Genomic DNA, 25,634 nt, shown 5'->3' with positions numbered 1-25,634 from the left:
CTTTCATAAGCACAGGCCCAGCCTGCTTTATCAAGTATTGCCTCTGTAGCTGTACTGGTATATAATCTGAAATTTCATTGACCTTTGTTGATGGCAAAATCTTAGATGACAGTACAATTTTACCAAGAACAGGAGAGAAGGTTTTGTAGTTGCATGAATTAAAAAAAAAGCAGTAGCTCCTTCTATTAGCTGTGTTTTCTACAGTCACCCTGCAGACAGTTATAAAGGCAGGCGCACTATGGCTTGAATGGGTCTACATTTGCCTCCTTAAAGGAATGTTTCTGCCGTCCTTGCTTCTGTGTAAAAAACCCAGCCCAACTACCAAACAGACAGAAGCAAGCAATAGCACAACAGGCTGTAATCAAAAGAGAGGGCGTGGTGGTGCTTGTGTTCTTGACCTGTTGTTTCAGTGGTAGGACTGACTCCTCTTCCTCTACCAATCACCAAGAGCTTTCCTTTTAATGATTAGAAACACAAGCATGAGTGTTTATCTTATGCCTAGGAGCTAAGTTAAATGTCTACAGTAGCCTAAGAGGCGGTGAAGACGTATAATAAAAAGGCTGCGTCACGATATGCCTGAAAATGAAATGCTAAGAGGTGTCATGTAGCATTTCTTAGTGAAGTGTCCTGGCCCCAGAACCAGCTCAGCTGCCAACCACACTGTGCTCTCTTCTCTGGGCTACTGTCTCACAAATGGGGCTGTGGGTTACGAAGACATTGGTGGTGCATATGGAGCTGTGAGGTACTTGCTGGGAAAGCCCCCATTATCCACCTTATTGAACATCATTCAGTTCTTTTGCAAATTTCCTAGAAAGCAAGACACTATTTAAACTTCTCGTGGAATGAACAGCTTCTAATACGCAAGGGTTACTAAATATGATGGTTTTTCATACCTTCATTTTACTGAATGCTGTGTCTTCATTTCCAGGAAACAGGACTCTTTCTGCAAGGGCTTATTGTTGTCTTCTGAAGTAAATATCATTAATAAGTCCTAGTATTGCAATGGCTTTTCCATTTGTGACATGTGATAAGCTTTCTGTCCCATATTACTACAGGATGGTGCAGGTCTCAGGAGCTTACATTGGTCCAAAATACAAGGCTAATTTTACTTGATTAATTGCAAAATATAAATGCCTAGAAAATAAGGAAGGCAGAGATGAAGGGAAAAATCTATCAGAAAAAGATAGAAGTACAAAGTCTTTGTCTGACATCTGATTATTGGCAAAACTATAGCAAACTTCCAGAAGAACTTTAATGGATTAACCAAAATGAAAAAGCTGCTATATAAATTACTTGCTGTTTTCTCACAATTCTAATTATTACCATGAAGAAACTGGAAAGAATACAAGTAATTATATATAAGCTGAAAAGGTTTGATAAATTATTTCTGGGTTTTAATAATTTCTTGAAATATTTTCTCTTACAGGCTTATATACAAACCAAATGGTCTCATTTTACTCATGTTTTTGTTAAGCTTAGCAATAATTTTTCTAGGACAGATAAAATAGTAGTGAGTAGTCATTTGGAAGCTATTGGTATAGCTTTCATCTGTCAGCACATGGTGTTTATGCTTTTCTCTGTTTGGTTTTGACAGAATATGTCTGATTTTAATGTATTGCATTTGATGTATTTTCATATCCAGTAACTGTGAGGTCAGAGAGTAAACGGAATATTGACAGATCTGGTTCTAGGCCCTGATCTGTAAAGTGAGCTTTAATGACAAATCTTTATAAAAGCTGGACTGATGGGAAGTTAATAGAGATTGTTCTTCATTGAGCAGAGACTGAAAGAAAAATCTCAGTGTTGCAAAGGTGGTTACATGGATGAAAAGCACCACTGTGTTTGCCTGGGGGGAAAAAGAGATATCTTCCTGCAAACCAGGCCTATTTTCTTCAAATAACCTTCAAGGAAACAACCTCTGCCAAGCTAGGAGCTGATTACCAGTTGCAGGCCTCAGACCATAGCCATTATTGTTTTAACATTTCTACCTTCCTCTTTATCTCAGCAGGAACCAGGCTGTATGGGCTGCCGTGTAACTTGACCTTCCTTGGAGATAAAAAGACAGATTAGCACCCAGCAATAGCAAAGCCAGAAGCAAAAAGACAGTATTTAGAAAATAAAGGAAAGAGCTGGCACTGTATGATTATGTGTAATGTTCTACACTGTGCAGCGTGGGTGGCCTGATGAACAGTTCCCCTCCATGAAACCCAGACAGAAACTTGGGCTTGGTAATAGTTTCTCCATTTTTAACCTTGTCTGTGCAGAGATGCTGTGATTTTCAACATGAACATACTAATGATGATGATTCCCTTTAACATTTGAGAGAATGGGAAAAAATAAGGGAAGAAAAATGGAAAGGGGAAAAAAGGAAACCTACATAAAATTGCATTACTTGCAGTAAACAAAATGAGTAGCAAATCAGCAGAAAGAACTGGATCTGGATTGTTAAGTCTTTGTTGTTGTTTTACTACTGTCTTCTGAGCTTTCCATGCAACAAACCAGTAATCTCAGAGATCAGCAGCAGTTAGACATGACATGCTCTAAAGTCTCTCAGAGATGCTAAAGAATGCTAAATGCTCAGTGATTAATCATTCAGCATCAAAAATCTGAAAAAACAGTGTAAAGGCAAAAATGGATGCTGTAGTGATCATCCATGGGAGCTCAAACTGTTGTGACAACTGTACATCAAATGGTCACTGTTAAAACCCAACCAAGCCACAGCTGCACAGCCATGAACTTCCAGTTAAATCATGGGGGAGGCAAAGTGACAGATTTCCTGCAGCTTTTATCAACCATCACTTCTTCTCAAAACCAAAGCAAACTAATACTCAGCTATGTTTTTGTAAAGATTTCAAGCCAAAAGCTGTAGGAACTGTTTTTTTTTTTTCCTATCAGACTATAGGGCAGATAATAAATATCTGAGGGTCTGATGACTGATAACTTCCTACATAATCAGGGGCAGAAAATACAAATTCAGTAATCAAGTTTCCTCACAGATAATGCCACGTCAGTCTTCACACATCCTCACACTGTCTCATTATCTTTAGGTTGTAAGCTCCTCAGAGCAAGTACCCTTGTGGAGCTCTGATCACAGTTAGTGTTTTAGTACTATTACAGAGTACGTCAGACCAGAAAGGAATTGCAGCTCAGTCAGTTCTTGTTAAATGGGACTTAAGGTTTCATCCTTGCCTTTATTTTGAATGGCTCCTCAAATTTATAGGAGATTCTGACTAAGACCACAACAAAACAACCTCCCAATTGTTTGTACTGATGCCAGTGGCAGGAAAGGGTTCTTGTTAAGAGGTGGCTCATTTGCAGCTTTCTACGTCTACATCCCAAGTAGTTTTTCCAGCTGTTACTTACAGGTAACAGAATACATTTTTCCTTGGGCCTTCAGAGTCACTGAGAAATATTAAGCTCATCAAGCTCATTAATCTTCACACCATCCAACCTGACTTTGTTCTGCAAACAAAAAAATGGTGTGCCTTCACCCACCTCAAAGATGACCAAGCTTCTCTAACAGAGACAAAGAATTCAGTTACATGACGTTTAGAAAGCTTTATTTTCCTCACCATCCTACCTTGAGTGAATTGCGTGTGCTCAGGGGTGACCAAAAAGCAAAAATCCCCAGAGAACAAACCGGCATGAAGGCTGGTTACAGCATTCTGCCACAATTAAAAGGTTCTTTTATAACTACTTAGTGGTGAAAATAATTTTACTTTCTTTGTGCTTTTTCCTCCTTCCAGACACTGACGGCACCTGCTCCATTCGCAGATGAAACAAGCTGTCAGTGCCAAGCACCCCATGAGAAGTTAACCATTGCACAAGCCCGCCTGGGAACACCAGGTATGTGGAGAGAGCTACATCCACAGGATCATGGGCACTCCCAAAGCTTCTTCCATACAGACATCAATTATTGCTCATTTGGGCCTTCTACACAAAAGCAAAAGCCTAATGTCTAGTACTATCAGGTAATGGAGAAGAAGCCAGCAACTACAGAGCCATTACGTTCTCTTAGAGAAACAAGAGAAAGCATTTCAAGTTAGAGTTTGATTTATTTGTGGATGTTGGTTGGAAGGAACACTTGCTAGCCCACTCCAGCCAGCCTGAAAATTGTGTTATGTAGTAGCTACCTTCTGGATTCTCATCTCTGGAAAATTCTTCTTTCTCTGGTGTTCCTGATGATTGCATCAGACCTTCCAGTGACCTTAAAGGTTACTTGCCAACTTCTTTATCTGGGCATCTGTGATTGGACTGGGGAAGCAGGAGGAGTCCCAAATGCATCCTTCAGCCTCCCCCCCCCCCATATTTCAAGAGGTTATTTTTTTAAAGGCTCTGTTTACTTACTCTGCTTATTTAAAATAAGCTTTTAAAGATGTACACATTACAGGAGCAAGCTTCAGCCTTCCAGTCAGCTGTGCAAGGAACAGTGTTCTCCCATGGACCCTTGGATGTCCTGACTGCAGAAACATCTCTCTGCTTCACTGAAACACAGTAACACAGTCCATGTAGATTTGAGCTCTGTTGCTTTCATCTCCACTGTGCTTTTGCTTGGAGGTGGCAAAGCATGTAATTTGAGAAAGCAAGTTCTTTATCAGTCTGGAGGCTGCTGCTGAAGGTGCTGTACAGAGAGTTATAAGGGTGATAGCAAGAGAAGAAGTTGTAAGCTCATTAGACAGAAGAACTTGGGGAAAGTCTGGAAAAAGTGAAGTAAAAGGTTTGCATAGAAGAGGTAAGCAGTTGATTTTTACAGCAATAAGCTGTGGAAAAGTCAAGGCAAGAGGGGAGGAAAGGGAAATGATGGGAAAAATCCATAAGGCATATCTGATTAGAAAGGCAGAGAGAAAAGAACAAGACATATGGTGGAACTCTGAATGAGGCAGGAAGATGACATTTTTGCTAAATTAGAATATGGGGATGATGGATGATAATAAATAAGGTAAATCTGAGAGAAAACAGCAGAAAGTACAAAGAACAAGTAATGTGCAGTATCAAAAACTGCAGGTTTACCTGTGGGGCTTTTGAATATCAGCACTGAGGTAAATCTCTGCAATCGTGATCTGGGAACAAAATGCCATCCAGCAGAATTAAGTGCAACTTGTTTGGGATCTGAAAAATCACTGTTGTGTTTCTTTCTCCACAGTTGACAGACCTGTCAGAGTGTATGCAGATGGAATATTTGACCTCTTTCACGCTGGCCATGCTAGAGCTCTTATGCAAGCCAAAACTCTATTCCCAAATAGCTACTTATTAGTAGGAGGTAAGATCAGAGTTATTTTTGCTTCTGTGGATTTTTGCTTCTGTGCTTCACTATCAGAAAGTTATTGCTGTTCTCCCACCCCCAGCTGTTTATACACTATGACTTGAATGCTGCTTCCACTCAGGGGCTTTCTATAGGTGATTTGCCTTGAATTACATCTTACAATTGCATCAATTAAAGTAAAAGTCAAATTCTGCCCTCAGCAGCACAGGCACAATTCCCATTCTAGTTAAAGCAGGTGCCTGCATGGCTCTGAGCTTAAAATAGCTCCATATGAATAATTTACTTTTTTCAGTTATTTGCTCAAAATTGTTCAAAGATTGAGATGAGTGAATGAGAGCAACCATTATTTGTTTCTGGCTCATTGGTCCCTTTGCCAGCTAGGCACAGACCATGACCTCTGCCTGCCAGGTCTAGACCCAGCTTTCAGCATCATCACAGAAGCTAAGTCTGGCCCGTTGTCATTGAAGACCCAAATGTAGGTCATGAGTGGAATGTAATTTCAGTTCACAGGTGTCCCCAGGCAGGTTACTTTCTTAATTATCTTTTCTTTTTCCTAAGAATATATTCTTTTCTTGGTATGGGCCTGGCTAACAGTTGTTCAGCAGTTGGCCTGTGCCTGAGGAGTCACTGGAGGGTGGCTCTTTCCTACCTAGCTGGCTGTGCAAGCCCTGCTGTCATGAAGCCTCATAAATGTGCAGTTTGGTTCCATTTTCCTTGCACCTCCAGGGTTGAGATATTCCTCGCAGCAACATTTCACAGCAACCTTCATTCAGCTGCTCAAATGCTTTACAGTGAACATGAGTGCAACCTTCAGGTACCATAAGGTGCATTATTTTGCATATTTGTTCCCAAATAGTTGTGGGGGTGGGGGCGAGAAGACCCAACACAGAGGAAAAACCAAAATTTCTTTATAAACATGTATTTTAGTTTTAATTTCCCATGGAGCTTCCTGTGAGGTAAAGGATAAGTCCCTTTGTTAGGAGGGAAACATTAAGAAAGGAAACATTTGGTTTCCTGCTGAGCCAGACAACTTGCAGAAGAAGCAAGTGGAGGCGCAAGACTGTGGGGTTTAAAAAAAAAATCCAAGTTATGTACATTTTGTTGTTGTTTTTAAAGGATATGGGGTTGCCCCAGATAAGGGAAGGAGCTTTGGGGCAAAAGCCTGGATCCTTTGAAATTCATGGCATAGCTTCATTTTGCCCTTATTTTTGGCATGAAGGACAAAGCAGCCAGCACTCATCAGCACCTTCTCCCAGCAAAGCACTGTGTGTTAGTGTGTTCAAAAAACGGACACCTTCCCACACCCACATACAATTTGTGCTGCAAAAGCACCGGTGTCTTATGTCTTTGTGGACATCACAAGCAACCCCTTCTATTTCTTCTTGTGAAGACAATTATTTGGACCTAAGATCACTTTTCCTTTTAAAATGGACACTTATACGTTCCCAAATCAGTTATTAAGAAGGATGACAGATTCAAAAGAAGTACAAAGAAAGATATTGTGTCTGCATTGTGCATGAACAAATAGTAATCAGAAAATAAAATCAAACCTTTTTTCAGAATTCAAGCAAAAATTACTATTTTCCAATAATTTTGGTAGACCTTTTCTTCCAGGAGAGGGTAGCCTAAAGATGCCATAAAGGCTGTAAATAAATACAAATATATTCCCTGAAGGGATCTTTCTCCTGGAAATGCTTTGATCACCATTAAATTTCATGTCAGCAGGCATCAAACCTGACATAATAGGACAGAGTAGCATTTTGCTTGCTGGAATTCATACGTATGTTATTATCTGGCTTTGAATTTTGCACAAGCTTTAGAGCTATCTAAGCCTTTCTACATTTTTCCTACTTTAAAAGTCCTTAATGACTACCACAGCAAGAACATCCATTTCAGATCTCAGAAAAGACTGCATCTTTGCCAGCACCTTGCCTGATAGGTTGATGTTTTCAAATTAGAAAGAAGCAGCAAGTGTAGGGCTGCTCTCACACTTCACTGCAGCACTGGGAATGCTGCATTTATCATTTGTCAAGTACATTTACAGACAAAGATCCAAAGGCACAGGTTTGACCTGTGGTGAAGGACAACCACTGGCAACCCAGCTATAAATGGGTATCACATTATTCCATGTGGGGTGTCAAATGACTGTTGTAGCTGTAATGTTGAACAGAGATGGTTGTGGGGAAGGTCATTGGTTTTTACACAATGTTATGTGGGTAGAAAGATAATACCTAACTTTTACAGTCCTCTGGTAATGCGGGTGTTGCTGCTCCTCATTTTAAAAGCGATGTGACAAAGTATTACTGCATCCAGAGTTAAAGATGCAGGATTACTGGACCTTTAGCTCTGCTCATTTCATAGAGCATATGGCTTCTCCCAGTCCTTTCCTTGCAGCTTCCTTCAGCAGTTTCCATTTGAACGTGGCACAAGTCCTACTCTTCTTTCTGTGAACTCAAAGCTAAGCTCAGACACAGATTCCTATAAAGTTTTATATGACTTGTTTTCCATCAGGATTTATTTAATGAGAAACTATCCCACTGTGATTTTGAGCTTTGTTAGCAAATTTACCTTTTAGAGTGTTGTTTACATAAAAATAAAAAGCAGGAAGTGGAGGCCCAGAAAGGCTGAGGGGTCTCCATCTTTGGAAATCAACTGGGCATGGCCCTGAACAACCTGCAGTTGACTCTGCTGGGAGGAGGAGGTTTGGATTAGGCAACATCAAGTATTTTTTGTGCCTCATTTTGTGATACCTGAAGTTAGTGAGCATGCTGTGATTGTCCACTCTGTGTTCTTTGATTGGTTTTAAAGCATTGGCCATCACCCCTGAAATATCACAGCCCATGAAATCCCCACTTAAGAGTGGGATTGGTTTACCTTAGCATGTAAAGGATACCACCTGAAGTGTCTTAAAATACCATACTTGGCCTCTGGCTGCAGCTCCAGAAAGAGAAGGTTCTGTCATTATTTCACAGTTGTATCTGCCAACTCCAAGCAGAACTCTTAGATGCCCTGGAACACCCCAAAGATTGCTAAGCTAATAACTAAGTGCTTAATGGATTTACCTAGTATAATCAACTCCTGGTCAATCTAATCTTACTGAATATGGAGCCATTTTGCTCATACTTCTATATTTTAGTTTGCAGTGATGATTTAACTCATAAATTCAAAGGCTTCACTGTGATGAATGAAACTGAGCGATATGAAGCCCTCAGACACTGTCGATATGTGGATGAGGTCATCAGAGATGCACCCTGGACACTGACACCTGAGTTCCTTGAAAAACATAAGGTATATTTGTTCCCTTATCTCTCCCTTCCCCTTTGTAACTGACAATTGAGAATGAGCAAGTCTGAAATCCTGTTAGGTGGAGCAAATGATTTTGCTTAATTAATTCCAGTCACTTAAATTAGGTATGTAGCATTCCTTGCCTCCATCTCTGTCAGAAAACATTATATTTATTTTGCCTTTTTTTCTCAATATACTGAGATGATTTCTCTACTGAGATTTTTGAAAAGTAAAATAACACTGAAAAAATTATTGATAAATTGACTTTCAGAAAAGGAGATGGTAAATCAGGAAAGCTGTCACCTAGTGACTGAAGTCCTGAATTAAATGCGTGTTTCTTACTAATGGCAGCAGGTGCAATATGTAAAAATCCTGTGTGCCTTCTAAAAGGCAAGATTGAGTGTTTTACATGCTATTGATTGCCTTGCAACACATATGAATCTTAACAAAAGCATAATAAAGTAGGATGTATTTTAGTGTCTACATCACCAGGTGACAAAAGGACAGCATGACAGTACTAGATATACCTATATATATGCACAGCACTAAGGACCCAAAATCAATTCTCTTGCCTCCATGATTTTGAAAGCCAAGGTTTCACCACTTGCTTTTGCAGTAGGAATAAAAGCAGGAGCCTGTGTCTTGGGTTTTGTACTGCATCTCACACTGAGCCCATCAGAGTGATGTGGTAGTGGCAGTGCTTTTGGAGAGAAGATTTCTGGTTTTTTGTAATTGATCATACAACACAGCAGTTGCAGGTCCAAATCTAGTACAGTACTAGTAGTAGGTGACGGCTTTAGAATGAGAATATAAAGCAAGTTAGCTGAAGTCAAGAAAAGAGATGACTCTCTATAACAATCCCCCAGTGAGCCACAACTTGGTGATGGTGATGTGATTCTTCTGTTCACTGGCAGATTGACTTTGTAGCACATGATGACATCCCGTACTCTTCCGCTGGCTCGGATGACGTATACAAACACATAAAGGAAGCAGGTAAGGGCACCTTTACATTTTTTAGCACCTTCCTTTTCAGCCTCAGCTCAAATTCTTTTACTGCCTTTTAACCAGAACTGCTGGGAGAGAAGCAGCAGAGGTAGTGTCACATTGTCTTACACCCTAACGGTAGGTACTGCTGACTTGAACAGAAAGAAAACCTCAAAGGACATCCTTGGCTTAATTCCTGCCATAACCCCAAGGAAACCATTCAGATCTAGCACAAAATAGACCCATCTGCATTTTTAAAACAGTTTTATAATGCTTGACTAAGAATTTTGAATGGATGAAAATGAGTTCAGTTCCCACAGCAGCCCAGCCAGCTTTAGTCAGTTTTTGATAACCACAAACTGACACCTCCTTGACACATCACATCCCAGTCCTTAATATGAGCAAGCACAGGCAACCTTCAGGAGCCATTAGGATCCACTTGCACTGGGGGTTTAAATCAGTATCAGAGTAATTCAGTTCCCGTGACCATTTAGCAGTTTGGTTGACTGTCCATATTGTAATATTGACTGTTCAGTGTCCATATTACATTGAACATGAAGATGCTAAAGTCATCAGGAATTTGTGTCTCTTCGGTTCAAGGAAGATGAATTAAATTTGAGGAGATAACATTAAGCCACTCTTTGCCAGTAGTAGCTATCCTAACAAAGTGAACAGTGGATGCAGGAGGAACAAATCGTATCCTTCTTCTGCTGCTCCCTACAGATGCTGCTTTGAACCCTGCCAAATCCAGCCTCTCTGTTCTGCATAGACATGTATATTGGAGGCTTGAAAAAATTCCAGAGCAATCTGCCTGATGGTTATATGCCATGCAAAGTGACCTTCTCAAACTGTACAATGACAGCTATAGACCAGGTATTGACCTGAAGGAATAAGCTTTTTATAGCAGCAGTTCTTGCTCTTTTTCTATTGTGAACCTCCCTGTGGTATCAGACTCAAAACCTTCCTTTGGGAATGACTGTTGTATAGATTCAGAGCCAGCTTCCTTCAGTGGGCAGTGAAAAAAGGCCCCTCTGGTAAGAATGGGTCACCAAGGGACATACTACACACATGCTGAACAGGCAGCTATTTTGCTTTTCTTCTGTAAGGTGCTGAGTACACAGGACAACATGACAGGAGCTCTTGGTGTCACTGGATCATTACCAGACTTGGTGTGAGAGCACCCAAACTTGGCACACCCTTCTCTGCTGTCCTTGAGCACAGGCATGGTGCACACACAACCTGATGAGAAACTCAAACTTTGCAGAAGAGACTATGGACCTGCACCTTCAGGGACTTGTGGTCCATTGTGTCTGGCACCACAAGATACCAGAGAAGCATCTTGAGTCCTGTATGGCTGAATTTTGCTGAGTATAAACTGGGAATAATGTTAACTTATTTGTGATGAGTTTTGAGTAACAGTCCCTGTAATAGTCCCTAATGCTCCAGAGCAGCATTATTACAATAATTAATTTCCCCTTTCTCCTAGGTGTTGTGTTTTAAATAAACCAGGGCTATTGATGCATTTGCACTTCTTTTCCATAGTTCCAGTACTCCCATTTTCCCACATCAGGTTGTTGGAGAGCAGAAAAGTGGATGGGAACCAGAGAGTTCCTTGGGTAGATTCTCATGGGCTCCCAATTCCCCACTGCCTTCAGTGGATAGGAGGGTGTATGGGCAGTGGTGAGCTGGGTGACAGTGCAGTGACTGAAACTGTGCACGTCTGAACAATTAGCTTGGAAAACATGCATCAGTCCAACACATGAAGCAGATGTAAGCAAAGTCAGCAACTGAGGGTAATGTCCACCTACAGTTCCACTTTCAGCTTAACAAAGGTGGAGTTTGGATTTTGTCCATGTATTCTTGTAACTCTTATCTATAAAGGTTTCTGGCTCCAAGTGGGTTTCATTGCTTCCAAAAATAGTTTCCTGAGTGACTGGTGCAAGCCTGAAAAGCAACAGTCAGGGAAACATGTCTGCTCATGATTAAAGTAATCTATTTTTTTAGCAGAGTATTAATTAGAGATCAGAAGGAAAATATATCACATAGCATTTAGTCATAAGAGGCTGCTAAGCTTCCTTCTCTGAGTCTTTTTCCAACCCAATAAAATCGAGTTGGAAAATGCCGCTTACTTTAAGTGAATGTGTGAGGATTAATTTGTCAGGAACTATAACACCATTTTAAGACAAAGCACTACTTCTTTTTCCTAGACCATCTCCATGTTCTCTCGCTCTTTCATCAGCAGCTTCACATTGCAATTACATATAAGTGAGAGTAGCAATTTTTTTGTAGCTCTAAATAACTACTAAACCAAGGTGTGCCTGCACTCTGCTACTATTGCATTTGTGAATTGCATTAACAGTTCAGGTGCTCCTGCTTTGGTGGGGAGCAGTTAGAAAGCCACATATCTCTCAGTTGTGTTGAGGAAGATAAGAGCAGTATTGATAAATGGCCAGTTTTCTTTGGGACTGATTTGTCAGAGCAGGGAGGATGGTTATGCAGCTACGTGCATGGCTCGATGGACATGAAACACTACCATTACACTTCATCTTCCTGTTACAAACCACTGGCACCTCCAGGGTGTTTTCCAGTTACTGTAATGCATCTTTTTCCTGGCTTTTGTCAAGGCAGAGGCTGGCTGTTCTCCTCAGCAGAACAGACTGTCAGATGGTGCTGCACAGAAGTGGAAATAAAGGAGAGCAGCAGACCTCCCTGCTCCTTTATATAACAATAAATAAGGGCTGTGCTTATGGAAAGAACTGCTCAGTGAATTGGCCACAGCTGTGAAGCTTGGCTTTCCTGGCTCGGGAGCCTCTGCCAGTCCGGTAACTTCCACCTCACAGCTGACACTGTACAGAGGGCAATTTTTAGTCTTTCTAAAGACTTGAGAAAAACTCAAACAGAAATAACAGGAGAGAGCTAGGAATATAGTAGAATTGCAAGCCTCTTGCCCTTGTCAGGCATTTTGGTGTTCATTCTCAGCTATCTGCCACAGTGCCTGGTCCTGCCAAGTTTTTTCAGCAGGCTTTCTTTTCCCACTGCTCAGGAATGTTTGTACCTACGCAGAGAACCGAAGGTATCTCCACGTCGGACATCATCACTCGGATCGTCCGGGACTATGATGTGTACGCCCGGCGCAACCTCCAGCGAGGGTACACCGCCAAGGAGCTGAATGTCAGTTTCATAAATGTGAGTGCAGTGATCCACGTTTGCCCCTCAAACACTCTCCTAGCATCCTGAACGTAAAGTAAAGGTTAAGAAATTACATCTTCCTCCTGCTGCTTTTAAAATAGCTGGAAAGAACTTAATTTAAAAGACACTGGTAAGTTGAGGGTAGTTTTAGTTGCTCCTATTAATTAGCAGCTTTGTTTCCATCTTACACTTTTAACAAATCTGCTGCTTATTCCTCCTTGAGCTGTAGGTGACAATGATACACTAGGAAGGAGCATACACTTCCACCAGGAGCTGCTCAGCCATTCACCCAACACATGATTTCTTTCTATATTCTTATTCCAAGAAGGCAGCCCAGAGAGCATGGATTTTAAGATCCAAAGTTTCTCTACAGTGTGATAGGATTAAAAAAACAACAAAACAGAAAACCAAGAAAACCCTAACAAAGCAAATCACAGAGCAGTGAGATTACTAGGGAGAGCTGAAATGGTTTTCAGAAGACAGTGAAGTATGCTAGGAAGCTGGTACATAAAAGATGCTGCTGTAGAGCTCAGAAACCACAATAGCAGGAGAGCCATGTGAAAGGATGGCTCAGATTATTCATCTTCTACATACATACCTGCCCCTCCAAGGAGAATTAAACACTTTATGGAAATTAGACTTTACCTTCCTTCATTTTCTGTTTCAAGTCTTGACTTAAAACCTCAAGATAACCTACATAACTGAAATCTCTCTTGTGACTGAGATGGCTCACAATGGGACTTCTCACCTCCCTCCCTGGAGCTTGGAAACCCCCTTGTGAAGGACTGAATTGTGTCATTTCGATGGAGTTTATCTCTTTAATTTTTTGAAGTCTGGCAGATAAACCCCAGATCACAGGGCATTAAATAATTATTTCACTGTGATTTTTTAGAAGTCTTCTACACCTTTAAAGAATCATGCTTGTAAGTGTTCCACTCAGAAGGATCACTATTGCAAATATCCATTAAAATAAGGCATGCTGGATGCCTTGGAGATTCTCAAATTTATCCTTTAGCAGCTGTGAGGTTAAGATACTGTTGCATAAGTTATGCTTGCTCCCATCTCAGACACTGATGTCTCCTGAAGAAACACCTGACATGATTGTTTAGCTTACAGTAATTTAAATGCCGAAATACTGATTTGCACTACAGACTGTTTGTCTCAAAATGAAATCCCCAGGATTTCACAAAAGCACTGGTCTTGCTTGCAGAAGAACACTGGTTTCCTCATTCCTCATCAGCCAAAGGGATGATCACTCTTTAGGTACAGAAGAAGTTGGGTTTCTTTGGACCTTGGGGATTTTCTTTGTGCTTGTGGCTTGCAAAGATGGTTCTTTTAGTGATTTGTGAGTTAGAATAAACCCCACTTCAGTGCTTGTTTTTAAAATAAATTCAAATGGCCATTAAATTAACAGAAAATTAAAAGTCAGTAGTGATGTGTGCTTCTACACAGACCACCACACCTTCAAGAGCACAGCCTTCCTTATTTCAGCCCAAGTTAACATCCAGGCTGGCAAGTCAGCAGCATTTGCCAGGAAACATAGGGAGATTTACCTTTCGCTGACTCTGAAGTTTGACCTGTTAATTTCACGTATCCTTCACAAGATTCATATCAAAGTGTATTCAGTTTGAAAATACAGAAAGATTCATAAAGTGGATTAAACACAGTAATCACACAAGAAATCTTTTCAATATGTACCTTCTGCACTTCATTCCACAAATGCTAAACTTGCATTTATAAAAATAATGTGAGAATAGCTAACCAAGGCCATATGTATTAGGATGCATTAATGCAATTCTTTTTAACTGTCTGTGGCTAATTATTTCCAAGTTTTTTTATTAATCTTTGACCACACTTTTAAAACAGGAGAAGAAATACCGCTTTCAAAACCAAGTGGACAAAATGAAAGAAAAAGTCAAGAATGTGGAGGAAAAGTCAAAAGAATTTGTTTACAAGGTGGAAGAGAAGAGCCATGACCTCATTCAGAAATGGGAAGAGAAGTCCAGGGAATTTATTGGCAACTTTTTAGAGCTGTTTGGACCTGATGGAGCTTGGGTAGGTATTCTGCCATTCCAGGAAGTCTGAGTGTTTTTATTTCTCCTCTCTAACACAGGTGAAGAGCAGATACATTTGCTGCTCTTTGTCTCAAAAGTCAGCACAGCAGGGTAATGGCAAACCTGGCTGCTGAAGCCATTAATGCATACCAATACTGCTACAGCAGGATTTGCTGCTTCTGGCCGTTGCTTGTTTGGGGTATCTGTATTTTGTGAAGGTGTGATGATGAACATAATGGTGTATTCAGCAGAGCTGCATCACAGCACCACACAAGCAAACAGGCCAATACAGTCTGTTGTCCTGTTAGCATTAAATGCAACTACTCTGACAACCTACACTGGAGGTAGTGAGGAACAACAGGACCATTGCAAAGATTTTCAGTACTTCTCTTCCTGGTCTGTATGCAGCAGGAGAAGATTATAATTTTCTAACTTTAAAAATGACTCACATAAAGTTACAGGAAATTATTTTATTTGTCAAGTTCAGGCTCATCTAATGGACAGCAGGGAAGGTTCAGGTGGGACTGGAAAGCTCTCCTTGGTATGTGCTGGCTTCACAGAGCCATTTGCTAAAGGTCTTCAAATGCCTTGGAAAGGCAGTTCAGAATTTGCAACAGCATCTTTCTGGAGAGAAACCTGCTCAAACCAAACTCATGCACTGAGTAGTGAGCTAGTGACACTAAAGAGCCCCAAAAGAGTCCTGCCCCACCCCCATCTGTCAGTTCTGATAGCTTGCCAAACCTCAGGAAGCTTTGTTTGCTTGTATGGGTGCATTGAAACCAGTAAGAAAGCTTAAATTGAATGTAGACTTTGTCTGTGTTTGGATGAAAGCCTAGACTCTCCAGTGCAGGCACGATCTCAGAGACACTGCTCTGGTTGCAAACTCTTGAGTGAAAAAGGCACCTTCTGTTGGAAGGAACTCAGCAGGTATTTTGTTTATAAACAAGCACATAGGAAGAATCACAAAGCTTTTGTGAATTAAAAGCACACACATCAGTTCTGTGTCACAACTCAGTGCTACCAAGTCATGCAGTGCCTGCCTCTTACTGGAGTTCTCCTCTTTGCACTGACTTGCCATGTTGATTACCACTCAGTTGAGAAAACCCCAAAATTAGGCTGTGAAGGCTTCAGAACAGAGACTGTCATCATACAGCTACTTCTGTCCACACAAAGGCAGTAATCGCTGAACAACACAGGCCCCAGCCACACGAGCAGCGAGCTTATGTAGCAGTTTGTTCATTGACACTGTCATGTTCCTGGGGGAGGGCAAGAAGGCAATTCTTCAGATGAAATGCCCACATTTACCTGCATTGTCCACATCCACATGAAACTTCCTCTTTGAGTTGTTGCCCATGGAGCTTGGTGTGTTTCCCATGTGGGATGGTCCTTTGGCCATACGTGCTGAATAAATAAAGCTGATGCTAGCAGAGTATGTGAAACCCACAGGAGGTGAGATGAGTTTAGCTGTACAGAGAGAGGAAAAGAATTCAAAAGCATTGATCCTATTTCCTAGCTCTACTCACTCAACAGTGCATGCAAATGGCATTTTTAAAACCTTTGCTGACAAAACCTTTTACCAAATTGAAACTCTTATTTTAATTCCTGAGTAAGTGTTTGGCCAGAGTAAGTCTGGTGCAATCACAGGGACCTTTGCTAAGAACAAGAGGAATGAAATCTCTTCATAGTGTTGTAGGAAAAGCATCAGTGACAGCAAGCTGAGAGGTGGTGTAGGTTTTTTAAAATCAGTTTGAGCCTTGGCAACAGGAAAGACTTTTTAAAAAATGATAACACTATTAGTGTCAAAACTGTTATTAATGCTAATTTGCCTCATCACTGTTAGTTAGAAGTTGCTTTTAATGTTGACATTAAAAGTACAGGAATTGTTATGGGCATGCTGGATTCCTAGATCAGTAATGTGCATGCCATTATTATTTCACAAATAATTACTATAATATACTTCAGGCTAGCATCAATTTTCTAAAAGTAAGGGCTGTGTAACCCACAGAAAAATGCCTGTTTGTGAAAGAGGTCAAAATGTCAGTTTTCAAATGTCTAGGTGTCTGTAATCCATTGGCAATTTTGCCCACCTGTGCAACCCCCTGTGCATATGTTTTCTGCAAGAGAGTCACAGAGAGGTCAGAAACAATGATTAGTGTGGCATGAAACCTTTCTGTGATGTGAGACAGGACCACCACATTGCCTGGCATGCAGGGCCTAATGGCAGAGACACCACTCCAGGGAGCAGGTGTCCATTCCAGCTCCTCTCAGACATGCACCAGGATGCACCTAAAACTGAGGTCAGTGGAGAGAAAGCACTGCTCACAGGCCAGGGTTTCTGTGCCAGTCTCTCTCAGAAATATCCCTGCAGATGAGATGTCCCTTCAAGGGGCTGGCTTCCCCCTGCTCAGCACACAGGGATACTTGGGGAATGTTGCCTTCCAAACAGCTGATGCACCTCAGACATCATCAGGGGCTCAGGTAAGACAGGTTGCAACTGGAACCTGGAGATGGTGTTTAGGCCACACCACCTGTCTGCAGCCTGGACCTAAAATGGCCTTGGAACAATCGGCAGCTCAAAAGCAGACACCCAACTGGCACTTGCTTTGTAAAGCAAAGGAGTATCAACATACAGGCAGTAAAATTCAGAACAGGCAAAATATTTTTTCCCAGTAGCAAGTTTGCCTAAAACAAACCCTAAACTGATTGGGTGTACCTAAACTTGCTTGAGTCAAGGCTTTGAAATTATTTCCCTAGCTCTGGTAAAGGACCACGGTGCATCCAGCCTTGTCTAATCCTCCAACACTCCAAGGAAGCCATTAACACTTGTTCTACTTCTTCAGCACCCAATGACCCAAGAAGCTCCTTGCCTGCAAAGGGCATGGCTTACTGATCCTGCTAGGGCACAGCTGGAGAGAAGAGGTGTTCTGAGGCAGGTGAGTGACACCACCTCCTCCTCCTGCAGAGCTGTGGCTTTAGCCAGCAGCCTGGTGGTTTCAGCACTAATGCAGGAGGCAACGTGGAGGGGCTGTGCACTTGCCTTGCTGGAGGTGTGAGTGCATCAGTTTGTTCCAGCAACAAACTCTTCACTGAAGGCCTAGGAAGCAGGTGTCCTACAGCCTGCTATTAGCAGGAAGGTGGGATTCTCCTTTCCATCTCTAGTCTCTGTGGCTAAGGCACAGTCAAGTACTCCCTGCCACATGGGATAGTGCAGGCCAAGCCAGGCTGGGGCACTTGGATGTCCTCCAGCACTGCCACCACACCACCACAAAGCACCACTGTGCCACTGAGTTGTTAGAAGTGACAACAGAAGGAAGTCAAAGTCTTTTGATTGGCCAGGGAAAAGATATTTCATATCAAACTTTTTTTTTTTTTTTTTTTTTTTTTGATTATCTTCAGTGAGAGTGAAACAAGCTAAGAGAACCTCACATTTCCATGATCTAAAGGGAAGTTTTGCACCTCTACCACTGAATTGCAAACAAGCTCTGGGGCTTTGCCAGCCCTGGTGACATCCTTGCAGCTCTCAGCTGCCGAAATCCTCCCCTATCTGAATGCTTCCTGGCACCATTTATCAGGAGCAACCACCATCTGCTAACTATCGAGATTTTAGGAAGCCTTGACTAATGTGGACCTACCAGTAGTGGAGGGGTAGGTTACACACCTTGGGGTTTTATGCTCAAGAGCCTTGGGAAGTGTAGCTCCAGGCAGGAACTGTTCTGCCACTCTGCACTGTGGTGACATCCAGGCTCTAAAAGTGAGTCAGTAAAGGTTAACATGATGAGTTTGTAAATTAGGAGAGGGAGCTCTCAGAGGAACAGCTAAGTTCAGTATTTGTGCTTGATTTTTATGCCCTGGGATTTAGCAAACACCCAGAACCCTGAGGGGGAAACCAGCATCTGCCTCTCCACTGGCAGGGAATACCGAGTTTCAAAGAGGAGGAGGAGCAAGATCAGCAGCCAGATACTGTGTCAGCACAGGGCAGAATCACTGCAGAGGGAAGGGGAATAGGAACAAGATGAAAACTGGGCAACTGCAAGCTGCATCTCAGCTAAAACAGGCAAACCCATGCATTCTGCACAAGATTTTCTTCTCAGTCCTGAGTGGTAACTTAACGTTTTTGTCGGGACTGGATCTTCCTTTCAGCCGAGCATCGCCTGTGACTCAACTGCCAGTACTTCAGCCAAGGTTGAGGCTTCTTGCTCCCCATGCCCAGGAGGAGCAGCAGGGCACTCGGGTTTGGCACTTTCCATGTGAAGCCTGCAGCAGCTGCACAGCACACACCATGTCTTCCGTAACCCAGCGTGATGCAAGGCCACATTGCTGCTAATGAGTAGAGGCACTTGCCTTAGTGTAGCAGATTGCTTGGCTGCAGAGGTGTCTCTCCACCCCATCAACTCTAGCAGGCCTCCACTCAGCTTTACAAAGCAAAAGTGACAATAAAGCTCCAAGCAAAACACAGAGCCTGCAAGTGTTTTCTCTTTTCAACAGACACCCAAATTCTGACATTTCCACCCTCAATTTATGGGTTTGGGTCGTGCCTGCTGCATGGAGCTGGGGAAGTGGCTGCCAGTACTTGGCAGGTACTAGGCTGTCTCCCTTAAGAAGGGACAGAGGAAGAAAGGCTGGGAAAGCTAGGAAGCTCAGGAGGAGACGGATGGTCCTTCCTAACATTCTAGAAGGAAAAGGCTGTGGGAACTAGGAATATTGGGTGGAATATTGGAACTAGGAATATTTTCAGGCAGAAAAGTGACCTTTGAAGACAACATCGTGACCAGTACGTGCAAAAACCACAAAGGGAGTCCCCCATGTGTGGCTCAGGCCAGTACACACGGTGTTCTCACAGTGGGGGTGGCCCAGCTGAGGTAAAAACTGGCATGCAAGGACCAGGTTATCATGAGCACAGCAGAGGCAAACCAGTCATGCTCCAGGGCTCTGGCTCCCTGCTCACTCCCCCGTGGGAGGCACAGTGCAACCCCTGCCTGCCCCAGCTTTCCCCTCTGTGCAGTACTCAAAGAGCATCTTTTCACTTTGCTTTTGCAGAAGCAGATGTTCCAGGAACGAAGCGGCCGAATGCTCCAGGCTTTTTCTCCCCGGCAGAGCCCAAACAGCAGTCCTACACGAGGCCGCTCTCCGTCCCGTTCTCCATCTCCACCCTGGGTCATCAATAAGACCTCCCCTCCCTCTTCTCCAAAAGCTGCCTCTGCTTCCCTCAGCAGCATGAGCGAGGGAGACGAGGATGAAAAATAAAATATATATTTTTTTAACCGTGAGACAGAAGAACAAGCTATGAACTCAACCACTGGATGGGGAGAAGCGTGAGGAACACCAGGGGTATCTCTGGCAGCAAGGATCGTGCTCTGGGAGATGTCAAAAATGAACTGGAGCACAGCAAGGGAGATCTCAGGAAGAGCTTATCCCATCCCCACTCCCTCAGTGCTGGAGGCCCAGCACAGCCCCAGGGACTGACAGAAAAACACACCATGTGCAAGTTCCTGCCCCTGTCTTGCTGCTTTCCAGCTGCTGCTCCAGGCCAGGCCCGTGGGAGCTCTGCACTGAAAGGGGCTGGCAGGAGGAGCCCAGCTGGCTCCTGATCCAGACCCAGCACACAGGGAAGTGCTGGCTGCAGCCTGCAGAGAGAAGATGCAGTTGTACCCTGCTGACCTTGAGCTCTTCTGGCACATGAAGGAATGGCATTGCTGCAGCAAATATATTGAGAAACTGGGAATAAAGTTGAGGTTTTTTTCCTTTTGAATAACATCTGTCCCAGAGCCCAAATCATGCACTGAAATGAAGAGCTCTCCAAGCAAGTTGGTGGAAATCCATTTAACATTCAGTGCTGCTTGTTGACCAAGCCTCTGTGTGGGGTATATATAAGGAGTCAGGCTTTTTGCTTTATAAAATCACTCTCCATGTTCCTAGTGCCTGTACAGCTGCCTAATCACTTCTGGTTTGCTCCCTGGCTTTGCACTTTGAAGGCAAGAAAGTAAATGAAAATACAGCCATAGCTGGAATGTGGTGGTGTAGGAAATAAGAGAATTTGAAGATGCTGATGTTTTTTACTGGTGAATTATAAAAATATCTCAAGGCCTTGGGATGTGGCATCTTAGGAAAACCTGCTGCTCCCAGCTATATATCAGCAAATGATGAGCAAACTGCTCTTGTCACACGACACTCGGCCAGTACAAACTTTTCATCAAACTGTAAACAAGAGGTGTTTACAGACACACTGCCCCTGCAGAGGATCTCAAGGCTATTTCTCTACACTAATACGGAGGAAAAAAAGAAAAGGAAACTTTTTGAACAGGATTAGGCACAACTGTTTTCTTTGTGTGTCCATGACACGTGTATGACACATGACACAAGTGAAGCTCTCCCCTCAGTGCTGATCTTCCTAGTTGGCAAAGCCAGCTCTGCTTGGCATCTGTTTCCACGTTGTTCAGTCCCTCAGCTGACACCTGCTGAGGTGGCTGCAGGAGCTGGCAGGATTCCTGAGCCCTGGGGCTGCTCCGCCCCACAGCTGCAGGAAACCCCAGCGTTGTGGTGGGGCTGTGCTGCTGATGCAATTTGGCTGCCAGGTTTGCCTGGCACAGCTGCCTCGCTGCACAGGCACGTTTGAGGCTCTGCAGCCCAGCAGAAGCTTTGGTGCCAGGCCAGCAGGTAAAGGCTGCCACTGTCCCTGTCTCACAGGCAGCCACAGCAGCACTCTGTGCCACCACTGCCTGGAACTGCAAACCCACCAGGACATGCTGGCTGCCGTGGGCAGCACCAGTCAGCATTTGCTGGTTTCCTGCAAAGGCAGCACAGGAAATGCTGGGGGAGGGAGAACTCCACATCTCTCTAGGAAAAAAAAAGAGGGACCAAGATGCCCGAGTATGTGAGGTGGTTGTGCTTGCTTGCAGCAGGACCCCCCGACTGCTGTCCTTACTTGCTGGGTGACCTGGTTGGTCAGTAGACACCTTGCCAGATACTCTTCTGGGCAAGTAAATGACAGACCTTAGTACCAGGCACCAGATTAGCTCCACACTCTTCTCAGTCCCTACAGTTTTCATCCCTCCTCCAGTATGAGGTAACTGATTTTTCTTTGGCAACACATTGCCAGACACTTCTCACACCACCACAAGACCAAGTACACAGCATCTCATGCACTTTGTTTTCTGGGGTCAAGCCAGTTCCTTCACAGAGCTGCAAACACAGGTGAGCAGGAAATAGGGTGGAATATGTAAAGGGACAGTCACAGATATTTCAGCTGCCACCAGCTGTGTGCCTGATGGGATGATGCAATTAAGACCTTTCTCAGCCTTAGGCAACCTGTTACTGTAATTTCATACCTGGGATGCACTTGTTAGTTTTTCTGGTCCTTTGCAAGTCTTAAGCCTTCTCATCACACACCACCGTAGGAACTGCCTGCTTCTACTGGTGCTGTTGTAAGAGCCATATCCAAATGCAGTGGAGGTGGGCAGGGATTTGTTCTTGGCTTTTACTGTTGTTTTTTGTTCATTTTACTTTCCTAGCACTTACTGTTCAGCAACCCTTGCTCAGTGGTTTGAATGGAGACAGCACCACAACTTGTACATGGGAACTAGAGAAAAACTCACCAGTGACCTGTTGTTAACAGAAGCTGTTTCTCAGGGTCACACACGTGGCAACCCAGCAACAAAGCCATATTCTGTACCATATTGTCCTGTTTGCATTTGGGGTATCACTAAGCTGAAGCCTTTGCCCTGCTGGTACATTCATGTGCTGTCTCCAGCAAACCAGAACCTCATGGTGTCTGGACATGTGGGAGGCAATTTTGCACTTTTGGGTTTTCCTTTTCACAAGTATTGCTTTAATTCAGTCCTATTTATCAGCCAAGCTCCACATGAACAATAAAGTGTATGAGAGACACAGGTGCCTCTCCCCTTCATTTTACAGCATCTTTGGACACATGAACACAACCTGCAGAGGAAACCTCAGTGGTGGCACAGTGTCTGTCATCCCCATCCTTGGTAGCCCAGGGCTTTACACCCCCACAAAGCCACAAGAGCAGCTCTGCCAACATGCCCAAAAGGCTGCTGCTTGAGTTCTGCTGCTCTGCACTAAGAGGATCACCTCTCCTTGCCTTTACCTTACAGCCAGAACAGTGGGGGTGAAGGTGAGGAAGTGCTTGTCCCAGCTGGAAAGTTGCAGCATGACATCAGCAGTGTGATACCTTCTTTTCCCTGTCCCAACACAGTGGAATCAGGAGCCAATATTTTAATTCTTACTTCAAAGTGCAAGAAAGAAATGGTGCTTTTGCAGCCATTCTGGTTCCACTGCTGAAAAACATCCCCAGCAGCAACTGAGTTGCTCTCGTGGGTGCCAAGATGATATTTGGCAGTGCCAGATGGAAAACTGCAGCAGCAAACATGAGCCACAGGGACAAATCCTGACACTGGCTTTTGGACTTGACTCTTCCCTGAACCAAGTCAGTCTGGTGTACCAATATTCTTGCTTTGCTCTTTCCCATTTGACCTTTCTGTAAGAAGTCAGTACCTGCAGCAGCTCTAAAGATTATTTCTTCAACAATCCTGCCTCAGGCAGGGAGAAGCTGAAACAGCAAATGGAGGCTCAAGACTTCCTAGCTGGGACATTTTTAATTATGGAATAAGCAAATTTCCAATATGCAAATATTCATTGAGCATAGGAGAAAAACCATTTAATGGCAAAGAGTCGGCACCAAAATGTTCCCAGATAATACACGGTTACCTGTACGACCTGAGATGGATTTGGGTCTGTTTCAGCAGTGCCTTGGTACCTCTTGGGAGATGTGTAAGGAACATCCCTGGGAGTGAGCTGATGATGTGCAGCCCAGACCAGAGGAGACCCTTGTTTTGGTTCAGGGCAAACCCTTCAGGAACAAGGCAGTCCCTGAATTAACACCAGGCCTGTCGGCTCAGCAGGAAGGAAGGGTTTGATGCTACAGTAAATTTGCATGCAAAAGGGTACCAAACCATCATGGGAAGTCTCCTGTGTGATACCACATAACTCCCCGACCTTCTCATCAAACAGAGCTGAAAGTGAGGCAGAAAATGGAGCCAGGGCTTTGCCTCTTGCATGGAGGCCCTTTCAAGAACCAAACCATCTTAAGAACTCCTCTTCTGATTGGATTTTGACAAGAGCTCGCTGTCCTCTCAAAACACAATGTGTGTTCCACAAGCACACACACACAGGTGTTTTCTGTCCTTTTCTTTCTATAAGAAAGGCCCTTTCCTGGTGTATGGAAGGGCAGCATCGACATTTCTAATCCAAATGGAAATCAAGGCCACTGCCTCCTGGCTTTTCCTGAGGGGAGGAGAGACAGATACAGCCCAATATAAAAATAACTGAAAGCCTTTGGACATGCATAAGTGGGGAATGTGGGACTGAGACTCCAGCAAAATGGAGGTGCTTCCCAGGACAAGCACCGGATTTCCCAGCGGAATGCAGCAGGCTCCCATGTTACAACCAGTTCCTCAAATATGAGACCTGAACTCCCCTGCCCCAGCAGTTACTCATGGCCAGTTCCAACAGTTCTTTCACATCTGCTATCTCCATCTTCTTTTGGATACTCTTCAACAGCATCAATCCCTGCTTCAACAAGGAATGAGGAACTGCAAGTTCTGAGCCAGGTGAGGCAGTTCTGCCTTTCACACAAATACAATTTAATTTTTAAAATGTTTAACAGAATTAGTCAAGACAAAAATGTTCCATTATCTCAATTATTCCTGTGCCTAAGCACATGACAGCAGGAACACTCAAAGGGAAAATCCTCCCTGGTGGCACCAACCAGGCTGCATGTGCACATCAAGTCTCACACATACTTCAAATTCTAGAAACAGCTTTGATAGAATAAATTATGTCCTCTTCAACACATTTTGTGGTATTTTTTTTTTACCATATTATTGTGATTCTCTAATTATATTTCTCTACAAGCACTGGTTTTCCATAAAATGAAGTGACTGTGAACTGCAAAGGCATCATCTGTGCAGTAAGAGCAGATTAATTATAGCCTGCTCTTTACAAGTGACCAGTTCTGATTACCAACAGGGGATGCTATTTTAATGTTCTACACACCATACTGGGCTCCAGCTCTTTTATTTCAAAACTAACACATTAACCAGTAGGGATCCAGTTACTTTGCTACTTGGCCATATTTAAGATAGTTTATATCATCATCAGTTTTAAAGTTAATGAGCTTCATTTTTAGCAGTGTCCTGAGCTTGCACTTCTGTAGCATGTCATTAAAAGCCAAATGCCAAAACAAAATGGGAAACTGTACCTTGGGGGAAATTTTCATTTGTTCCCCCTTGGTTATCTAAAAGGCCTCTCCCAAATGAGTGCCTTTATTCCAGAAAAGGAACAACCTAACATTTTAAATATTCATACTGTTCACATGCAAACAAAACTGCATAAAACCATATCCTGTATAAGAATTAACAAAATGCCTCTAGAATAGCTGGTTCCAAATTAAATATAATTCAAACAGCATCACAAATCTTGGGTGGTTTGTTTTAATTTCCTTTTTCCTCCTCAAGAGAACCTTTTCTTCAAATGACCCCACAGCACAAACCTGGTACCACAGCCACAGAGAGAACACGAAGAACTGTTAGACACAAGCTCACAGTCTGTATATTTTAAAGAAATGGAAGAAAAAATAAACCCGCAAGGTCAAACACCTCTATTCTGACACCTTTAAATTTCCACTTTGGGAAGTCAAATCAATTTTTCATTAAGGATGTAGAGCTAAACCACACAGGAGCCAATTAAAACCCAGCCATTATGCAATGGGCCATGGTGGTACCATGCCATCAACAGAACTTGACTCCAGCCATTCTGACCTGAATGAAATTGTACCCACAGAG

The 25,634-nt window shown here is 43.1% G+C and overlaps 1 protein-coding gene across 3 annotated transcripts in view; it reads left to right on the top strand.

Annotated features, from left to right (window-relative positions):
• PCYT1B (phosphate cytidylyltransferase 1B, choline) overlaps positions 1-24,645 on the top strand; it is a 43,036-nt gene extending 18,391 nt beyond the window's left edge. For 2 of the 3 annotated variants that reach the window (XM_021552981.3, XM_021552980.3), the window contains exons 2-8: positions 3,747-3,846; positions 5,144-5,260; positions 8,400-8,551; positions 9,463-9,541; positions 12,576-12,718; positions 14,588-14,776; positions 19,813-24,645. In XM_021552981.3, coding sequence (XP_021408656.1) covers positions 3,747-3,846; positions 5,144-5,260; positions 8,400-8,551; positions 9,463-9,541; positions 12,576-12,718; positions 14,588-14,776; positions 19,813-20,019 — 987 coding nt within the window. In that variant the 3' untranslated portion in view covers positions 20,020-24,645. Of the gene's footprint in view, positions 1-3,746; positions 3,847-5,143; positions 5,261-8,399; positions 8,552-9,462; positions 9,542-12,575; positions 12,719-14,587; positions 14,777-18,915; positions 19,231-19,812 lie in introns of those variants that run through there. The other variant, XM_021552982.3, reaches the window with a different exon arrangement.
• Positions 24,646-25,634: the final 989 nt, after the last annotated feature.

Source organism: Lonchura striata, chromosome 2 (genome assembly GCF_046129695.1).
Source record: "Lonchura striata isolate bLonStr1 chromosome 2, bLonStr1.mat, whole genome shotgun sequence".
NCBI lineage: Eukaryota > Metazoa > Chordata > Aves > Passeriformes > Estrildidae > Lonchura > Lonchura striata.
The sequence above is the reverse complement of the archived record's forward strand: the minus strand, read 5'-3'. Positions and strand labels throughout refer to the sequence as shown.